This window comes from Suricata suricatta, chromosome 6 (assembly GCF_006229205.1).
Source record: "Suricata suricatta isolate VVHF042 chromosome 6, meerkat_22Aug2017_6uvM2_HiC, whole genome shotgun sequence".
NCBI lineage: Eukaryota > Metazoa > Chordata > Mammalia > Carnivora > Herpestidae > Suricata > Suricata suricatta.
The window spans coordinates 26,782,607-26,804,306 of record NC_043705.1 but is presented as its reverse complement, the minus strand read 5'-3'; the positions used below and the strand labels follow the sequence as shown (position 1 = coordinate 26,804,306).

The 21,700-nt window shown below is 39.9% G+C and overlaps 1 protein-coding gene across 1 annotated transcript; it reads right to left on the bottom strand.

Moving 5' to 3' along the window:
- Window positions 1-3,308: 3,308 nt before the first annotated feature.
- On the bottom strand, window positions 3,309-9,248 carry LOC115293962 (F-box/LRR-repeat protein 21). The gene is made up of 4 exons (XM_029941667.1): window positions 8,883-9,248; window positions 8,314-8,436; window positions 4,839-5,010; window positions 3,309-4,469 (listed from the first exon to the last, which is right to left on the bottom strand). The coding sequence occupies exons 1-4, from the start codon at window positions 9,246-9,248 to the stop codon at window positions 3,826-3,828; spliced, it is 1,305 nt and encodes a 434-aa protein (XP_029797527.1). The 3' UTR covers window positions 3,309-3,825.
- Between the last annotated feature and the right edge of the window lie 12,452 nt (window positions 9,249-21,700).

The following is a 21,700-nucleotide window of genomic DNA, read 5'->3' as shown; positions in this document are numbered from 1 at the left end:
TGCTTAAATCCTTTTGGAATGTACAAAATTCCAGTGGGAAGATTCCATTCCTAGTACAGATGTACCAAAGGAAAATGTGATTAACTGAACTTTACCAATGGAGAAGTAGCTGCATTTGTATGCTTGAACATATACAAATGTTCATAATGTCACTATTTGTCATGGGAAAACCTGAACAAATCACATCCCCATGGACAGCTGATACAAACAAATGAACTGTGTGCGATTTAGTCACAGAATGTGATAGTGTAAAGAGTCATTAACAAATGAGCCTCAGCTAACCATGACAAAATGGATGATGAATCAGAACAACATAATTTTGAGCAAAAAAAAAGTACTCAGATGGTATATAATATGGTACTCTTCTTAGAAAGTAAAAATAATTAACACCAAGATATAACTTTTAGGAACACATACAAGTGTGATAAGAATATATGAAAAGGAAATCAAGCAAATAATGAACACTATCTCAGGACCGAATAAGGGAAACCACACAGAAAAGTTTACGCTACTGTTCTGTCATCGCTGCCATTTTAGAGCTGGGAGGTGATCTCACGAGTAGTTACTACAATCCGTTACAGTGGTAACAAGACTTGCAGGTGGACGGTGGATGGACGGTGGAGAGGAACAAGTTAACGAGGACTCTCAGTTCAGAGACTCTACCAGCCGCTGGTTTAGCCTCACATGCAGGGAGGTATTATTTTCCACTGTATACTAACATTTCACACAAGGCTAGCAAATTAATAAGAGTTTGATTTTTAGAGAAAAAAACGATAACCAATACTGTCTGGTTTGACCATCTACCTTATTAATCTCCTTACTGTCAAAGAATTTTAGGTTGTTTCCAAAAATTAAATTTGCTTTCGAAGGACAAAGGCTGTGTTCCACTGAGAACACAAAGTAGGAAAGAGCACAGAGACTTCAAAGACAGCTTTTAAAGGAGACCTAAAATGTTTGAACAATAAATAATCAGCCTTCTAAGGGGCTGTTTCACAGTCCAGACTCACTACCTGGAGCGGAGAGCCTCCCCAGGTAGAGCCAGAAGGCTGCCTTCTGCCTAGCACTCGATATGCACTCCCATATCTGCTGAATGGAAACGCAGACTTTAGATTCAAAGATTGCTCTCTAAGGAAGAGCCGGAATACAGCGCCCTCTGGTGCACTTTATCAGAGGGTTTTGTTTTTTAATTTCCTTTTCTTTTTAGATCTTCAAAGTACTGTTAAGGTTCCAATGATAGGAAAGTGATAGTACTAAGTAACTTATTTTTCCTTTGTGAAATGGATTGTAAAATATACTTTAAAAATTGTGTCAGGTATTACGTTTGATGACTAAATTAATAATGCAAACAAAACTAATTTTCACTTACAAAATGTTTTGAGTTTCCTGCAGAAAAGTAATTTAATGGAAGGACAAGATAAGTGACCATTTTAATCTAGAATCCTCTAATCTTAAGTAAACACTACTATTCATAGGCTTCCTAAATGGAGACATTTTCATTAGATAAAGCATCAAAAATACTCTATTGTCTTGCTTTGATTTTGGTTATCCTAAAAACGTCTGCTATTCAATTCATAAACCCAATAAAAGTCAGACCAACCAGGGTCATGTAAGTGAGCTGATCAATTTTACTGAGTTTTCCCTGTAACAGTTATTCTATTGCCTAGTTCACTAGGTCCAACTAGTAGGCCCCTAAAGGCCACCATATGGAGCAACAACTTCTCGTTCGATGTGGAAGAGGCCACTAGCACCCATTAGCGCTCTGCACTAGTAGACAACAGGGAGAAACTCCATCTTGATCTCCCTTCTTTAGTCCCTCTCTGTTATGCTCTTTGGTGAAACCACCACTGGCATTCCACCACCTTACCATTCAGGCGTATGTACTCCTACCTGACTCTGCCACCACTTCATGTTAGAGGAAGAGCTGGTGAGACGGGAAGTTTACCTCCTCACCATTTCCACCATTACTCTGATCTCCAACCAGCCTGACCCTCCATCTTGTTTATCCCATTTCCTTAATGTTTGTCCCGTTATCCTAACCAGACCCTGAGTGCCCTACTCTATGCCGTTCTGTACTCTCCTGGAAACTAAGGTATAAATGACATGTTCTGCAATGGCAGCAACGGCCTTTAAGAAACTGGTTTTATTTTTTAACCAGTATATTGGCTCCACTCATGTGTACTGAGGGTATCCTAACGTACCACGCCCGGGTCTGAGAGTCTCAAACACAAAAGTGAACGAGGTAAGATGCCCGCTCTCACAGAGCTCACTGTGAGAAAGAATGTGAGGCACGGCTGAGAATGCTTGCACAGATACACTCTAAAAAACGGGCATCTAAAATATGCTCTTTTTAAAAAATTTTTTAATCACCACTTACAAACCACAATGTATCCTATTCTAATTAAACAGGTGACAATTTAAAAGGTTTTCCAAATAATAACATGTTCAAAATTGGAAAGTAATAAAAATTTCTTTTTTCTTTTACTTTTAGTTGAAGCAACTTTTTAAGTTGCTTTCTTAGAAAGAAACTTAAGACATTAGGGGGAAGGCATAAGGGCACAAGTCTGGAAATGAAAGTACCTAAGTAAAATTTACTGAGAGTCTACTATTTGCTAAGTATTATGCTAGATGCTAGGATGCAACAGTGAGCAAAACTCAACAGCAATCTCGCACTGATAAAGCCACAGTGCAGTGGAATTAGCAGATAATAATCACACAAGCAAATGGCAAATTAACAACAGTGCTGAGTGCCACAAAGAGAAGTCACAGAGTGTGCAGTCAGAGGCTACCCTGAAGAAACGACACCTGAAGGAAAGATCTGAGGGAGCAAAGACAGTAATCTAAGCAGAAAGAAGAGCGCATCCTCAAGCCCTCTGACAAGAAGGTGCATGCCAGTCTCTAGAAAGAGAAAGAGCAGGGAGCAGAAGGGCCAAGGTTAAGCTTGGTGAGAAATGAGGGCCAAGAAGCAGGGAGACGCCAGACCGTGCAGGGTCTTGTAGGTCATTTTAAGGATATATCCTCACCCTCAAGGCAGTGGACAAGGACATAACTGCTGCAGAGTTTTAGCTGCGTCACTAATTACATTAGAAGATCACTTCTGCAAAGATCTCTAGCACAGTTTCAGATACAGAGGATTAGGAGAGTAAATGCTGATTCCCTCCCAAAAACACTTTGCAAAATTTACTGTTTAAAAATTTCAGGAGCATATTTAGTCAATGAACATTTACAGTATTTTTATTAAATTGATAAGCATTAATTTTAATCTAATGACCATTTTCTCTCAAGTTAATATAATGAAGTAGAATTCAAAGTGTATTAGAAATTAGAGATTGTTTATTGAATTATAATATGATCTTATATAGTGCTAAAGATTAAGTACACTTAAGTCAGCCTCTGTACCTATTCTTTTATTTTACTCTTAGTTTTTAATACTACGTATCTTGTAAAAAAAAAAAACCAAGATGAAAGAGAAGCAATTAAAGCAATATAAACTTATAAACATCATAACTTAGGGATCCAAAGCTCAATATTATAAAGTTATTTAGCAAGCTAAAATGTCCCCTCAAGGAAGGCGGAGGGTGTAGTGTTTAGCCTATCTACTGCACAATACAGGATCTAAGTCCTGTTTATGGATCTTTCTGGCTCTTAAAATTTCTCCTACCTTTTTTTCCCCAAATGTTTCTGCTGCCATCCATTAAGACAGTTTGCAAATGATAATATACTTTACCTAAAATATTTCAGCAATGCATCTTAAAATTTACATTTGCATAGACAGAAATAAGCTCATCTTACTGACTAAAAAAAAATGTAAGAATCTTCGTTAGCCAATTACCAGATGGGCAGGACATCAGGGAACCATACTCTTCCCAGGTACTTGGAGACTTCAGTGTGGATTTCATCTAGGCTATAATTACCATCAGGGATCAAAACATCTTCCATAACGGAGAGGTGGGTTAGCCTTTTCCCACACAGTCTTACAAAATCAACGAATGCACTGCAGCTCACTTCACACTCACTGAGGCCCAAGGCTGTTAAGTTTCTACAGCGTTCGGCAATACAAATAAGTTCATCATCAAGAGTCTGAAGACCATTAGCACACACCACTAACTCAATCAGTCGTGGACAGTTAAGACCGATCCGTCCTAGAACTGCTCTGCTTACCGAACGACCAAAATAAAGGTGAGTAACAGGGGTTTCTTCTCTGAAGAATGCCTCAAATTCTTCTTCATATAAAAAGAAATACATAACAACATTAACTCCAGGGGAGTGTTTAATGAGCGCGTCCCAACTTTGTTTTTTAATAGTGTGAAATTCAACTTCTCCAGGATTTTCACTCACAACATCAATTCGAAGATGCTCAAGGTGAACATGAGTTTCACTTGAAAGGGCTACGAGAAGTTCGTCACTTAGAATGTAGTAATTCAATGCCAATTCTCTAAGGCCTTGACAGTGGTCAGCTACACAAAGGATTCCTGCAGGAAATGGGAAAAACTCTTAAGAACCAAAAATCATACTGATACTAATACACTTTGAAAGTCTAAATTTGACATTAGTTATTATTTGCTAAAATAGACATCAAATGATTTCTGAGATGGATGGCAAGATACAGGCATATAATTATATATAATAATAAAAAATATGTGTATAATAAAATATACCTATGACTAAAATACTCTTAGAAGCAATTTAAACTAGGCTTAGCTTACAGATTAAGACTTCTTTTGAAAAACGGTTACTTTTTTAATTATGTCTCATAAGCATGTAGTTTTCAGTATGAAATTACATGATTACTATTAGCATAATAAAGAAACATCAAGCAAGCTTAAAAAGATATAGTGTACCATCAGATGAAACATGAGGACAGCTACTCATTTTTAGGAGTCTCAGAGTGTCACTATTATTGGCCACGAGAATCTTCAGTGAAGGGTCATCCACTGGAGTGTCTTCAATTTTGATCGACGATAATGATTTGGAGTTGACAAAAACAACTGTAAGCGCTGACACAAAATGAGACTTGCGCAGCAAGAAGGAAAGAATTACGGAAACATTATTTAAAATTCTAGAGCTTCAATCAAATAGTCGACTAAAACTACTTATAGCGACATATACTAAAACACAGTAAAAGCAATCAACATATGAGTGTGTTTTTCATGACACCAGTAATCAGTAGAAGACAAGGTTCACTTTTATACTTTTACAACCAATACATGGAATGGCGAGAAAGGAGGACTTTTCTAACATTTCATACACATATATTCCAATTATTTTTAATCTTAAGGATGTGATTTCCAACATTAAAAGGATATACTTATATTTCTTTCCTAGAAGAGGGCTGGCAAATTATGATCTGCTGGCCAAATCCAACCTGGTCTGTTACTGTATGGCTCCTGAGTTCAGAATGGTTTTTATATTTTTAGGTGGTTGAAGAAAGCTTACTGTAAGAAATGACATTTTGGGACATGTGGAAAATATATGAAACTTCCAGTGTTCACAGCTGACGTGTGGCTGGCACACAGCCGTGCGGCTTCTGCGGACACACTGCCCGCATCTGCTCTGCTTCCACGCTCCAGTGCTGGCAGGAGCAGCTGCAGAGCCACAGCCTGCGGAGCCTAAACGATTCATTGTCTGACTCTTTTCCACCCCTGCCAAGAATAAACAGACTTTTCATCTGTTGTATTCACTCCTGTATTCCTAGTACCTAAAATAATATGTGGCATATAGTAGGAGATCAATAAATATTTGCTGATGAATAAATAAGAATCTTATTCTTTAGTGATATGCTTTTTGCTAGAACATTAAAGACTCCAAAATGCATACAGTTTCACAAATTTTCAGAGCCGGTATTTTTTCACACAGATAGAAAGTCTGAAAAGCAAATGCATGCATGATCATCTTTCCTTTGTCAAAGTCCATCTGGATTCTACCAAAGGTTCTATTATCCCTATTAGAATGACCAAATTGGGGGCGCCTGGGTGGCTCAGTCAGTTAAGCATCTGGCTTCGGCTCAGGTCATGATCTCATGTTCATGGGTTCAAGCTCCCTGTCAGGCTCTGGGCTGACAGCTCAGAGCCTGGAGCCTGCTTCAGATTCTGTGTCTCCCTCTCTCTCTGCCCCTCCCTTCTCATGCTGTCTCTCTCTGTCTCTCAAAACTAAATAGAAAACATACAAAGAAAAAAATGACCAAGTTGGAGGGGCGCCGGGGTGGCTCAGTGGGTTAAGCACTGGGCTTTGGCTCAGGTCATGATCTCATGGCTGGAGAGTTCGAGCCCTGCGTCGGGCTCTATCTGTGCTGACAGCTCAGAGCCTGGAACCTGCTTCGGATTCTTTGTCTCTCTCTCTCCCTCTGCCTCTTCCCGCTTGTGGTCTCTGTCTTTCTCTCTCTCAAAAATTAATAAATATTAAAAAATATTTTTAAAAAGAATGACCAAATTGGTTATAAATCTCAATTAATTTATAATAAAACAGACTGGGTTATACTAATTGTAAATTGATGTATATAAATTTTTAAATGGTAGATGGTTAGATGCCTTTACCTAATTTTGTTGTGCCAAAAATTACTAGAGAAATAGTGTTTCCTTAAGAAATATAAGTTTTACATTCCTTTTAATCCACTCTCAATGGACTCGTATAGTCCTGAAAGATGTATTTAAGCATTAGAGTACACACTTCATTATCATATCCACATATTCCTTTAGCACTCTTTATGCCTATGCCTAACAAAATACTGTTCTTGTATTTTGTATTTCCTCAATTAACAAGTGAAAACATTGACATTCAAGAGAGATGCATGACTTTGCCGGAAGCCACTCCACTCATTCTGCTGTAGAGGCAGAGCCTGAAAGAAGTCTGCTCATCACTGGCGCCTCACCCTGGTGACTGCATCTGCTAACCCAGAAATGAAGCTGATGTGCCGCACTGGAGACAGCTTAGAATCTAAGAATTTCAGGCTACTCTGATCCCATCATTCATATACAAGGAAATAACTATTTCAAAGTAATAAGTTTCCATCTGATGGCTTATATTACTCTAATCCCCAAGTGACCCATTTTCCCTATCTCTTAAAAGATAAACAGGCTACTGGAAATGCTCGAGAGCCATGACCCAGCTTATGTGAGAGACAATGCTACCATCCTGTTCTCTTTAAGAGAAAGGTTTCCATTAGCCAGTTTTCCTGGCACCCATAACTTAGTGTTTATTATATACCAGGCACTACTCTAACTCGAGGTTTACAATGGTAAACATACAAAATAGAATCCCCGCCTTCAAAGAATTTGTTTTGTGCTAGGGGAGGGAACAAACATGCTAAATAAATAAGGTAATTTCAGGTACTGATGAATGCTATAAAGAAACTATTGCAATATAGTAGAATGTAACTGGGGGAGGGGGAGTGCTGTTTTAGCAAAATTGGTCAAGGAACGCCTGTCTGACGAGCTGGCCTCCAAGCTGAAGCCTGAATGAAGACAGTTACTAGTTTATGCAGCAGAGACCACTGACTGCTTCCTAACAGCCATTCATCCCTTCTTCTTTGGTAATCTAGTCTCAATTTTCAGCTGGGCACATTGCCAGTGAGCTCAAAGATATTCCTGGTGTGGCCACACTATTAAATGCTGGCCAGTGAGATATCAACAGAAGAATTACGTGGTGCTCATGGCTCATGTCCTTGAAAAACAGGGGGCATATCCTTCTTTCTCCATGTCTCCCACGAGGCTGCCTAGAACAGGACATGACGGCTGGGGCTCAGAAAGCCATCTTGGACCATGAAGATGCCTTGAAGAAAATGGAATGCCCGGAGGAGCTCGAGATCCCAACAGCTTCCTACCAGCTATGCTCAGGCACGGATTTCTTTAATGTAAGAGAAATGAACTTCAGCCATGTGGTGTCAGCTACTACTGCTTTAGGGTTTCTATTATACAGAAACCAATGATCATCCTAATTGATTTACCTCGTTTAGTATTATGCTGTTCCACCTCCAATGAAGAAGCTATAGAACTACAAGAAAAACATCCACCTTTGGCCATATACACTCTATAGTCAAAGAAACTAAGTAAACCGACACTTGAAAATCCTAAGTATAACACCTAAATTTTACATCAATCACAGCTACTATAGAAGCAATTATTAAAATTACAAAATATAAGAATGAAATCATGCATAGGCTATTTCAGCAAAAAGAAATCTAGTCAAGAGAAAACTGCTTGAAGTAACTCTCTGAATATAAGAATGACACGATCTATTTTTAGAAAAAGAATCTTTTTTGCCTAGATTGAAATATCTGAGAACTTCTGTTTATCTCACAAAAAGGCCTGGCATCTTTACCTTTGACACATTCATAAAACTTGGTTTGGCTGTGGAAATCAAGCCCAAGGTCTGGATAGAACAGTTTACCAGCTGAGAAAGGATATCACAGGCAGCTTCTGCTGACTCAGTGCTGCTATCAACCTATAAAGACAATTGCAAATCTTAATTTCCAGAAGGTAAGTTATCAGAATAGTTATTGGCAATATACCTATTTAACAGAATTCAACTGAAAACCGTATTTACCCTGTCAAGCTATGAAACAAATTAGTATTTTTTCTTTATACAAAGGTCTCAGACAAAAAGTGAGAAACAGATCTGAAGACAAAGTAACTTTCTAAGTGCTCCATACTTTCATGTCCTTTACAATGACTTGAATTTTCGCAGTCCCACCCAGAGGAAGGAAAGTGAAGTTTAAGTTACAGCTCTAGTTCTACACCTCAATCTATGCAAATAACTACAGAAAAATAGGAAACGGTTCAGAATAAAACTTCTGCAAAATTCACAGACTGCTTCAGTCTATGGATCTAGATCTACAAAAGAATGACATTACCAAAATGCAAGTCATTTCTATTTAGCACTTTTCTTACCTTAAAGCTGACATATTGGAGATGGGTAGCATGCTTTTTAATGATCTGCTGAATGAGGTCAGGATGGGTAGACTTAAAATATGAAGTGGCAGATTGGTTGAGTTCAAATTCAAACTTTCTCCAAAGGTCAGGAATATGAAAAACTTCATTCCATTTCCTACAAACCGAAGATGCCCGGGCCCGATCTATTAAAGGAAGATACTGGAAAATGCGTAATACTACGTGGTGAGGCAAACTCCCCCAGTCTAGAAGAATGGTGTGCATGTGGGTGTGGTTGAAAGGAGAGTAGAGCTCAACTTTTGGTTGTTTCACTGCTGGTGAAGACTGGACAATTTTATTCCCAACAGATATATTGTTCCTCTTCATTCTGTAAACATTAAAAGATGTTAAGTGATAACACTTTCCACATTTCCTAGACCTGTGTCCTCTAATTGTACAGATTAACATCAGAAAATGAAAAACATTTTAACTAATTTTAATAGTAATCGTCCACTTTCACTCATTGAGATAGGTCCTGCCATGTGCTAGGGATACAGAGAGAAGAGGGAACTTGCTCTCAAAGAGCTATGGTCAAATGGTGAAGTATCATGAGAAATGTCACCCCTGAAATTGGGACAAACTGCACTGGAAGAATAAAGCAATGGCATGTGACTGAGTGTGTGAATGGGAGGGAGTGGCCGGGCGAGGCTTCTCAAAGGAAGTATCTATGGAAGCAGTGTGTCCCAGGGTCGTTGCTGCTCAATTACTGTCTTCTTACTAACTCCTACAGAGAAGAAAGCATCACACGCAATTGCGCTAACAACTCCTGGGGGTTCCGAAAGACAGTATAACATAATCAAAAGCATAAGCCTGGCAAAGTCCGAGCAGGACCGTTTACTAACGGTATAATCTTGTCTGATCAAACTGAAGCCTCAGTTTCCTCATCTGAAGAGCAGAGAGAAGAGGAGTAGCTAATCTCATAAGGCTGCTGTGAGGATTAGAGTGCCCTAAATACCAAAACACAGTAAAGGCTTAATAAATGTGGCAATCATTGTTGTTATGTTAAATTGTCCAGTGCATTCTTCTGAACTGCTTTCATTTCTTATATTGAAGCACAATTTTCAGGTGACACCCAGGACACAGGAGCTCTACTGAAGCTGGACACACCAGGGACAGATCCTGTGTAAGCAATGCACTTGACATCCACTAGCAAATGTAAAATAGCAAAGGAATGAGCATTCTTCTCCAACAAAAAGACATGATGAATCTCCAGGTATTAGCCAGCTTAAGACACAATTAAGTTCCAACCAATTTCACGTACAGATATACCCAAGTATATAGCGTTATAATGTACGTATGTTCTGCCTAAGAATCTGAAATGTTTAAGCACACAATTATTTGAGAGGCAAAATAATGCTTAGAGTGGTTGTGAACTTTCTTTAACTTTGGTTGACTATTTAGCCCTCTTTTCATTCATGAATATTAGAAATATATATCTCTCTCTGATGGGAAACATTTGTTAATTACAAGAGAGAGTTGGATCCCCAAAACAGGATAGACCTATAAAGTCGCTGAAAAAACGTATGTCATCTTTAGGGCTTGGAAACCTAAAATGAAAAACAAAAATAGTTGTAAAGCTGTATCTCAAAGCTTTAGGCAAAAGAGCTACCACACACATTTCAGTGTGATTCAACCAATGATGTGCAAGACTGAGAACCAGTCCAGTAATTTAACATAAAATACATGAACTGCTGACATCAATCATTCAAAGCATATCCAAAATATGCTTATTTTTATTTTCTTTTTCCAAAATATGCTTATTTTGAAAGGGCTGACCTACTCTTTATTTTTAATTCCTTAAAATGAAATCCGGTGGCCCAAGTAAGTTAAAAGAATGGATAGTGGATCCTAAATGCTGAGAGCAAACTTACAAACATTTTGCTTGTACGTGTTTTATTTGGTAAGCTTACAGAACATCCTGTTAAAATTTCACTAAGTTATCACCAAAAAGGTTGCCACTAATATTACCCTTCACTGAAAAAGCAGTGACACCACAAGTAAAATAACAATTTCATCCAAATACCAGGTTAGAAAACTGCCCTGCAGTTGTAAACAAAGGGACTGTGTTACACATTAAAAGTGATTCTATGTAACATGGACTGTTTTGTTTATTCAGTAAAATATTAAATTGCCGATTCCCTGATAAAATCACCAGAAATAACAGACATTAAATTAATACAAGTAACTCTATTAAAAATAACATTTTAGTTTTCTGTACATTTTCTGAGTATGAAACTCATCCACAAAGCATTTTTTTTAAGTAGGCTTCACACCCAGCATGGAGCCCAACACGTGATCTCATGACCCTGAGGTCAAGACCTAAGCTGAGATCAAGAGTGAGCCACCAAGTGCCCCCAGAAATCATAAATTTTATACAATTTTGCTCCAATGAGCACCAATATATTTTAGAATGCAAGACAAATGGATCTTTTTACCTTGAAAATCAGGATATACAAATTCCAACCTAAACATACAGGATTGTTAAAAAAAATAATTTTTAAAAAACGATTTTTCTTTCAAACTACCAACTTTCTTACCTAAAGAAGGCTTCCAAGTTACAGTTCACTCTGAATGAACGACAGGAAGTAACAGCTGCCATGGGGTACTCACCGACATCCATGTGATTTCACTTCCTAGCTTGGCAAAATACCACAAAAACACATTCGTCAGAACATATAAGGAAAAATCCAATAATTGTTATGCGTAGGGTATTTATATGCATTACACTGAAGGATTTTGTTAGGAAACTAACAAACAAATGCTCGATCCCAAACAACTGTTTTCTATTTGAAAGGAAACCAATCCATCAAGACAACTCGCCTGGTTAGCGGGGCTTCACCACTCAAAGTTAGACTGAAGCTTTACTCAGAAGGCTGTGGATCAGAGTGAGTTCTGAAAATTCGTTACTTTAATGAACATGTATGTAGAGATGTTACAAAAGGTTTAAGTAGTCCAAGATTTTATGTAGTTGTTCATAGGCTGTGTAAATCTTTCAGTTCCAGTTTCTAGGAGCACATAATGCCACTAGAATAATAATAATTAAGAAGACATAAATTTTATTGGATATCATTTGACTAGTCTCCTGTTAACATAGGCGTTTGTGGTTTTTTAAGTTTTTCACTGATGTGAATAGAATTGATTCATTCACAATCGATGCATTCCTACTCTCTTTGAGGTCTGACCACTTTTAGGCACAGTGACGTGCCAGTGAGGAGCACTCTATGCACTGTAGACAGTAACAGGTCTACACTGGGATACAATTCACTGCCTTGGCATCATGAGTAAATGTTGTAAAGTAAAAAGTAGATAAATAAATGCATTCTTGCTACTTTCATGAGCCAAATTCAACCATATAGAGAAAGTGGGGGAGGCAATCCATTAATCCACTAAAAAGTCCTCTTAGCTGCTCTCTGCTACCTGCCAGCTCTCCACTTCTCTCTGAATCCAACTCCTAACAGAGTTTTGGAGAACAGAGAAGAAGGTATTTGGGTCCAACATCCCCAATTTAATTTCCCCACCACTGCCTGTTGTTCTACTGTTACCTGAACCACTACTGACTAGGTAATGGCAAGGCTGGTTCTCCCGCTTGGTTTTCCACTCCGGAAGGAGGCAGAAAGGAGCTTCTGGCACATTTTTAAAGGACTATCACAAATATGGGAAAGGGAGTGACTTGTCCCCTCATTAGATGTCACACAATTCTATTCACTGCAGAAAACAATCTACTGAGTTATCAAGTTAGCCAATTCTGTGTTTGCAGGCCTTTCTGCATGCTGGCGAATACAGCAGTGATCTGGTAAGGCGACCTCACTACTGAACCACCATCTAAAACCCCTCAGTAGATGGTGAGCCAGTACCTCTCTCAGATCAATTCACTGGAGTCCTCAGAATCAGATGAACTACTCCCTGGGTACTGAGGAAACCTGCCTGCTGTTTCAGGCGCTGTCTGTAATTCTAAGTGACAGGAGCATATAAAACCAGAATACGAGACCCCAGCAAGGGGGAAGGCAAACTTCCACAAAAGGAGAGCTTGACACTGGTCTTCAGTGCACATCTGGAGTTTGAAAAGGTTTATTAGCATTCAGGAAGGAAGGTAACAATGACTCAAAATCCACTTAGTGGCCTCATTCATCACCCTAACGCAGTTTTTTTTTAATGTTATGTTTACTAATTTGATGGGACAGGTGAGCATGTGAATTGGATCCTCGAAGAATATTTAAGAAATCTCCAAAAGTGGGGCGCCTGGGTGGCTCAGTCGGTTGGGCATCCGACTTCGGGTCAGGTCATGATCTCACGGTTTGTGGGTTTGAGCCCCACGTCTGGGTCTGTGCTGACAGCTCAGAGCCTGGAGCCTGTTTCAGATTCTGTGTCTCCCTCTCTCTCTCTCTCTGCCCCTCCCTGTTTGCACTGTCTCTCTCTGTCTCAAAAATAAATAAACATTAAAAAAAATTTTTTTTAAAGAAATCTCCAAAAGTATTCTTGAGAAGAACGTTTTCAAAGACAGGTTAAATCAGACTGACCATCCAAAGCCAATCTGGTGGCAACAATGTAAATAACTATCTTTTGTACTATCATAAGATTCTTTCAGAATAGCTTAAATATATAAGATTCTTCCAGAATAGCTTAAATAAGTACACATGAAAATTTTTGAAAAGTTTCAAGTTTTCAGTCATCACAATGCTAGAAATATTGTGTAAATATTACAGGTAACAGAAGATTCAAAACTACCTAAACGCCTAGACAAAGTTACTGGAAGCAGCAAGATAAAAATGAACAGAAATAATTATCAAATGTCCTTTATTTAAGCTGCTTTCTAAAACAGCACATTAGAAATCTGATCGCTGCTACCACAGATCATAAGGCATCTGCTAAGGGTCTGAAATCCTAATCATCAGTGCAATGACAAGGAAGGGGGGCCTGGACTGAAGATCTGCTTCAAAATATAGCTTTAAAACACACTGCTTTCTTCTTCTTTTTTTTTTAACTTTTTAATGTTTATTTATTTTTGAGAGAGAGAGGGAGAGACAGAGTATGAAGGAGGGAAGGGCAAAGAGAGAGGGAGACCCAGATTCAGAAGCAGTTTCCAGACACTGAGCTATTAGCATAGGTTCTGATGGTGTGGCTCAGACCCGTATCATGAGATCATGACCTGGGCAGAAGTCTGTGCTTAACCGACTGAGCCACCCAGGCGCCCCCAAAAACATATAGCTTTCTAATGGAAAGTCATTTATGCTAAGGACCAACATTTCCTCCTCATAAATATCATCCAGACAAAAAACAAAACATGTATTTTTTAGAAATGTTGTAAAAATATTTACATTCTTTGCAATCCACATGACATCAGCTGCCTTCCAAATCTAAAAACTGCAATTAAAAAAAAAATACAAAAATCAAATTACAGTAGCATTAAGGGTTCAATAAGATAAAAAGAAGTATTAGGTCAAATAAAATCTTCCCTAAAGCAGTCATTTCCAGCATTTTGGTGTTCTCACATTTTACCGCTTATTTAGCAATTTTCTATCCTCTCTCAAAAGTCTCTCTGTGGTCTTAAGATACGCTTATTTAAAAAAAAAAAAAACCTTAAATTTTAAAACGGGCATGTTTCCTTTTAATGACTAAGGAAAACTGAAAAATTCAAAATATACGGGGATTCAAAACACCTTTTGCGATGCAAGGAGAGTTCTACAGGCCTGAACTGGGTAAGGTTCGAATCCCTGAACGGAGGCTGTTCGGCAGCTTTTCCCTCTCCGGTACCCCCCCCCCCCCCCCCCCCCCAGCCCGGATCCGAAAGACAAAAGGCAGGCCAGGCCCCCGACGGGGTTGTGGGTAACTTTCGGAACTGGGGAGGGTCCCATCTGAGGGTTGGGCACCTGACAAGACCTAACAGTTAATGACAAAGGATTCAAGAAAGCATTTTGCAACATTTTTTACTAAGAGAATACTCCTAATTCATTCAACTTCATATTTTGGGAAAACTTTCGGGGCACACGGGCCAAGACAAAACCAGTCCGACCCCTTAGCGTGCAGACTGTCTGTCCCAAGTCAGGGGGAGGTCTGCGTCTACCTCCATCTCGGACATCTCTGTGACCAACTCCGCCACTACCTTCCCGTAAACCGAACCCCCTCCCGGCGGTGGCACAACAGCGACCACGCGTATCCGCGAACGCTGCGCATTTCCCCAACTACGGGAAAGCAAACCCCCGCGCGTGCGCGCCCGACGGCCGCGTGAGGGCCGTCTCAAAGCTTACCCTCCAGAGAGGAAAAAAGGACTTGAATTCGGGCACGCGGGTCCTGCACAGGCCTGCGGAGAAACGCACACGTGAGAAGCGAACCGCCCGAGGCTGGAAAACCCGCCAGACGACCGCACCTCGGGGCAAATCAAACGGCGGGGTCTGCGAGGCGGCCGGGGGCCGGGATCTGGGGTGGCGGCCGCTCCTCAGGGCTCCCGCCACCCCCGGCCTCCGGCGACCCCCGCGGAGATGCCAGGTCACGCCTCCTTTCTGCCCGGAGAAAGCGCAGGGACCGCCGGCGCCTCCCGGTCTACACGTCTCCACCCGCCGGAGACAGGACCCGGCTCCCTTTAAGCCGGCGGGGGCGCAGTCCTCCGAGACCACCGCGCCCCCCCACAAGGAAACGCTACCTTCACACACGTAACCGCGGGGGCTTCTGCGCGCGCGTTTCGGCGGCGTCCCACGCCTAGCGGCTCGGCAGGACCCGCCCACCCCGACGGCGCCCGGGGGCCGGCGGAGAGCTGGCGGCGCCCGCAAGCGGACGGAGACCCCTGAGCCGGCGGCGTCCTGCACCTCAGCCCCGCCCCGCGGCCCGCCCCTCCTCGCGCGCGCCTGGCTCGGCCTTTCGCGAAAGGAGTGCGCACCTGCTCGGTGATCCCGGGGGCGCCTGCGTAGGCGGTGAGTGGGAGGTCATCTTCCTGCTGCTGTGACCACCTACGCAGTAAAACTGATGCCCAACCAAATAGTTCCAGTTTCTAGAATAATCCTCGTGGGAAAGAGCACCCCTTTATTAATACACAAATACTTAAAAGTTAAAATAGCAAAAGTGGTAACCCCTCGGTGTTAAATACCTATATGTTACCTCCCTGTCCTGTGCCACATCTCATTGCTGGAGGCTAACCGCTGCAGTAGTTCATTGTGTAAACTGAGCTTCAATGCCTGCACCAAAGAAGTACACAGAGGTGAGGATTTTATTTTTTCTTAATCATTAGTATTTTTAAAGTCTGAGGGCAAGCTAAACATAATATTCTAGAACTTATGTTTTTGCTTATAATGGACATAGTTCCATGTCGACACAAATTGTTGACCCAGATTTTTTTTTCCCAAACAGCTTTAGTGACGTGTGATGAACTGGACATACTTAAAGCATGGACTTTGATAGGTTTTGACACCCTTGGAACAATCACTACAATCAAGATAATGAATATATGCATATCTTCCAAAAGTTTCTTTATGTTTTCTATAATCCCTCCTTCATCTCCTTACCCATCAGCTTTCTAACTATACATTAATTTGCATTTGCTCAAATTTTGTGTAAACTGAATCATAGAATATGTACTTATTTTTATCTGGCTGTTTTCACTCAGCAAAATTGTATTAAGACTTATCCCTATTACTGGATCTATCATAGGTCATTTCTTTTTATTGCTGAGTAGTACTCCATTGTATGGATATACCACAATTTGGGTATCCATTCACCTGAAGATGGACATTTGGATTATTTCTAGTTTGCGACTATTACAAAACAAAGCTGCTATGAGCATATGTCCATATTTTTGTATACGGTTATGCTCTCATTTCTCTTGGGTAAATACTAGGAGTAGAATAGTTGCACTGTATATAAGGCATGTGTTTATCTTCTGAAGACTGTCAATATGTTTTCCAAGGAGGCTATTTTACATTCCTGCCCTCAACTTATTGGAGATGCATTTCTTCCACATCCAAACCCACACTTTTTAATCAGTAGGTATCTAGGGGTATCAGTGCAGTTTTCATTTGCATTTCCCCAATGAATAATGATGTTGATTTTTCTTTTTTAAAATGAAGTTTTAATTAAATTAAAGTTTTAATTTTTTTAATGTTTATTTTTGAGAGAGAGAGAGAGAGAGAGAGAGAGAGTGTGAGTGTGGGTGTGTGTTTGTATGTGTGTGCGTGCATGAGTGGAGGAGGGGCGGGGGGTGGTGGTACAGAGGATCTGAAGCAGGCTCTGAACCGTCAGCACAAAGCCCAATGTGGAGCTCGAACTCAGGAACTGTATGTAAGATCATGATCTGAGCTGAAGTCAGATGCTCAACTAAGCTACCAAGGCGCCTCAATTGATTTTTTTCATGTATTTGCTGTCTGTATATCTTCTTTGGTGAAGAGTCTATTAAAATCTTTTGCCTAATTTTAATAGGTTGGTTTTTCTCATTATTAAGTTTGGAAAATTCTTTATATATTCTAAATACAACTCCTCTATCGGGTATATGACTGTTAGAAGCTGGGGTGGTGGTGGGGGACTAGAAAGTATCACCCAAACCAAGAAGGCATTTTGAGACGGAAAAATGAAGAAGGCTGCTCCATATAATTAACAGAGTTTTTTTCAGGGTAACTTACTGACAAGGAACAATCCAGCTGTGCAATTATTCTCCGCCAAGTCTGGACCTTCGTCTACAGATTCTGTAGTGCAAATGGACTGGCAGAAGAGTACTGGAGTGAGATAGAAGGGTTCACATACATTCAAGAGGTTCACATACACTTAATGGACTTGAAACATTCAATGAGATCTTGTGGCACCACCTGTGAGACAGGGAAGGGAGAAACTATCTTCAGATTCAACAGAGAAAGTGTGTTACCTGTAACAAATTTAAGGAGGGCCAAAGCAAGCTTCCCCCCCATCCTGGCCTGGTGGACATTTCTAAGGTATGGATATTAATCTCCCAGGCGTCCCAGGACATGAAGCCCAGCAGTTGGGGGCAGGGGGAGGTCAGCGATGGGACATGAACAAATAAAGGACTAAAGACGGAGTCAATTTTGTTGGCTTTTTTATGTAAGACTTATAGCTACTTTTCTTCCCAGTCTGTGGCTTGATTTTTTTCCTCCTCTTTTGAAGAGCATAGGTTTTCATTTTGTTAAAGTTCAGTTTATCAGTTTGTTCTGTTATGGATCATGATACCAAAACTAAGAAATCTTTTCCTATGACAAATTCACAAAGATTTTCTAAACAGTTTATGATTTTAGATTTTACATTTAGGCATATAATTCATTTGAGTTAATATTTGTGTGTGGTACCACATGTGAATCAAAATTCACTTTTTTTGGTATATGTATATCCAATTTATTGTCTATAAATGTCTATAGTTTTCATCCAGGTCTTGCAAATTTTATAGAGCTATCTCCAGATATTGCATCGTTTTTTTTAAATGAAAATCGTGTTACTTTTTAAATTTTAATTTCTGATTGTTGCCAGTATACAGAAATACAGTTGATTTTACTATATGGATCTTGTATGTTGCAACCTTGCTAAAACCACTTATTAGTTCTTGGAGCTTCCACTGGACTCTAGTACATTCCACTGGATTTCTACATAGACAATCATGTTGTTTGTGAATAAAGTTTTACTGCCTCCTTTCCAGTATAACAGCTTTTTATTTCTTTTCCTTGCCTGATTATACTGTACCTGCAGTACGACGCTGAGTAATAATGGTGAGAGCAGACACCCTTGGCTTGTTCCTGATCTTAGGAACAAGCCAAGTATGCACTCTAGTCAGTAAGAATGTGGTTACCTGTAGGCTTTTCATAGATACCCTTCATCAGGGTGGGGAGGTTCCCTTCTTCTATTTCTACTTGGCTACGAGCCTTTTTTTGTTAATGAAGAGTGGGTGTTAGTTTTTTTTGTCAAATGTGTTTTCTGTCTTTTGAGATGGTTTTATGATTTTATTTTTTTGTTTGCTAAAATGGTGAATTAGATTGATTGCTTTTCAAAAGTTACACCAACCTTGCATTCCTGGGATAAACCTCAGTTGGTCTTGATTCATTATCTTTTAACCAACTGTTAAGTTCAGTTTGTTACAGTTTTGTTTAGAATTTCTGCATCTATGTTCATGGTGGGGATACTAGTTTGTAATTTTCTTGTGCTATCCTTGGCAGAGTTTGATAGCAAGCAATGCTGACATCATAGAACAATTTGGGAAGTACTTCCTCCTCTTCAGTATTCTAGAAGAGTGTATAAAAATGGTACTATTTATTCACTAAATGCTTGGTGGAATTATCTAATGAAGTTATCTTTTGCAGGAAGGTTTTTATTGACAAGTTCCATGATCTACTTTAGAAAATATCCTCAGGTTATCTTTTCCTTCTTGAATGAGCTTTCCGTTTTTGTCTTTTAAGAAATTCCTCCATTTCATCTAAAGGGTTAGATTAATTGATATAATATTGTTCCTAATATTATTACCCTTTTACTGTCTGTAATATGTATAAGAACACCACCTCTCTCATTCCTGACATTGGTAGTATGTGTCTACACTCTTTTGTGCTGATTGATCTGGCTAAAGGGTTATCAATTTTATTGATCTACTCCAGGAATCAGCTTTGGTTTCATTGATTTCCTGGGTTTTTTCTGTTTTATATTTCACTGATTTCAGTTCTGATCTTTATTTCCTCTCTTTTGTTTTCTTTGGATTTGATACTCTTTTTCTAGTTTATCAAGGGAGAAACAGAGTACGTTGATTTGAGATATTTTCTTCTATTCTCATATTCTAAGTACTCCCTTAGTGGCCTATCACTGGTACATAAATTCAAGGAGTCCATTAAACTGAGTCTGGGTTCCTTCCCTCTTCCTAGATAGCAATTTAGAACTCTTTCAAGTCAGTAACACGAGGCATTCATAGACTTTAGATACCTTGTGACTTGAAAGCTGCTGTTTCATATATTGTGTACTTTTGTGGGGGGTGGAGTACTTTCACAGAGTAAATACAGTCCGGGTTTCTCTGTCTTGGTTGGAATGAGAGGTCTCCTCAGACTCTGTAATAGCTGGATGAGAAATTCCCTTTAAATGGAAACATCACTAGTCTTTACTGCTGGACATTTCAGTTTTACTGTGATAAAGTATGCTATGATGATCATATATCTTGCATTCCTGTGAATATTACTGAAGAACATTTGTAGAAAGGGAATTGCTGGATAACATACTTTAGATTTTGATAGATATGGCAATATCTAAAAACAGTGTTGGTCCAATAATTGTGATATACAGTAAAACCTTGGATTGCGAGTAATTGGTCTGCGAGTATTCCTCAAGATGAGCAAAATTTCTAATAAAATTTTACTTGGGAAATGAGAGATGTCTTGCAATACGAGTCGTACGGGATGCCAAATGTCACATGATCACAGCTGGCCCGATGGTTCTTGAGATTTGCTTTGGTATACAGGTGCTTTGGTCGACAAGCGTGTTTGGGGCAGGAATTATGTTCACAAACCAAGCTTTTACTGTAGTTCATTTCAAACTAAGGAGCACAGAATTGTGCCAGTAGTTTTTCTTTTTTTAACCAGCATCTTTGTGTAGTAATGTTGTCATGCTTTGAGAACTAGTGATCCTGGTGGTTGGAATCAGGATAGTCTAGGTTATTCTGCAGGAACGAACAACTGCAAATCCCAGGGATTTAATACCACAGAAGTTTACTTCTCAGTCATGTGACATTTCTTTCACAATTCAGCTTAAAGCTCTAGTCCCTCTTGTCTTCTTTCTGGGACCAGAGATGATGGCGTGGTTACTACCTAGCAAGTTGTCAATGTCTCACAGAGAGAAAGAGAGAGTAGGACAAATACACTGCAATTTCTGCTTCTAACCATATGTCAAGTCCACGCTCATTGGCAAAATGGCCACGGCTACCTTTAAGTGGGTGAGAAAATGTAACTTTACCACATGCCTGGGAAGGAGAAACCTGGAGTGTTTGGAAACGGCCAGAATGACTGTCACATTAGTAAAAGTGTGCAACCCAAATCTCACTAAAAATATTGCCATGTATAAAAAGATCATCTCATTTGGGGTTGTTATATAAAATTTGGGGAGGGGTAGCTCCTAAGATGGCAGTTACTCCTGACTCCAACAGCAGATGTCAGGGCTCTCGGGCTCTCCAAGACCACCCTGCTTCTGACACCAGGGGTGCCAAACTCAGTGGTACCCAAGAGGATCCTCAGATTGATAATTCACTGTAAGGACTAACACAAATCATTGAGAGCCATTACACTCACTGTTATGACTTATTACAACGAAAGGCTACAGATTAAAGTCAATGAAGAAAAGAGATGCCTGGGGCAGAGTCCAGGAGAGTTCCAGATGTGAGCTACCAGCTGTCAGCTCCCGGGGGAGTCCTGACAGCACTAACTTCCCCTGACAATGTATGACAGTATGCATGGAGGACGGCCAAGCAGGGAGGCTCCCCTGAGCCTTGGTGTCCAGAGTGTTTGCTGGGGCGTGGTCACATGCATATGGTTGACTGCCTGTGTGGCTGATCTTTAGTCCTTAGCTCCTCCAGACATTGAGATGAGATCTCCTGGCCCAAAACCCTCACTATATATCACATTGTGAGACTATTTGGTGTGCCCAAAGCTCCAGATATACAAAAATATTCTTATCAGGCCAAACATCCCAAGGACTTAGGTCATACCATAAAAGCTGAGGATAAATGCCAGGCCCTTCTTTGGGTAAGGATAATTCCTGAATATACAGAGTTAAATCATATTAGATTCAACATGATTTCGGAACTCTACAGTGAAATTGTTGATGTACCT

Coding starts and splice junctions, on each gene's coding strand:
- LOC115293962 (XM_029941667.1), bottom strand. CDS start 9,248: ATGAAGAGGAACAATATATCTGTTGGGAATAAAATTGTCCAGTCTTCA. Junction 8,437..8,882: donor TCCAATATGTCAGCTTTAAG/GTAAGAAAAGTG, acceptor TTGTCTTTATAG/GTTGATAGCAGCACTGAGTC. Junction 5,011..8,313: donor GTTTTATGAATGTGTCAAAG/GTAAAGATGCCA, acceptor TTGCTGCGCAAG/TCTCATTTTGTGTCAGCGCT.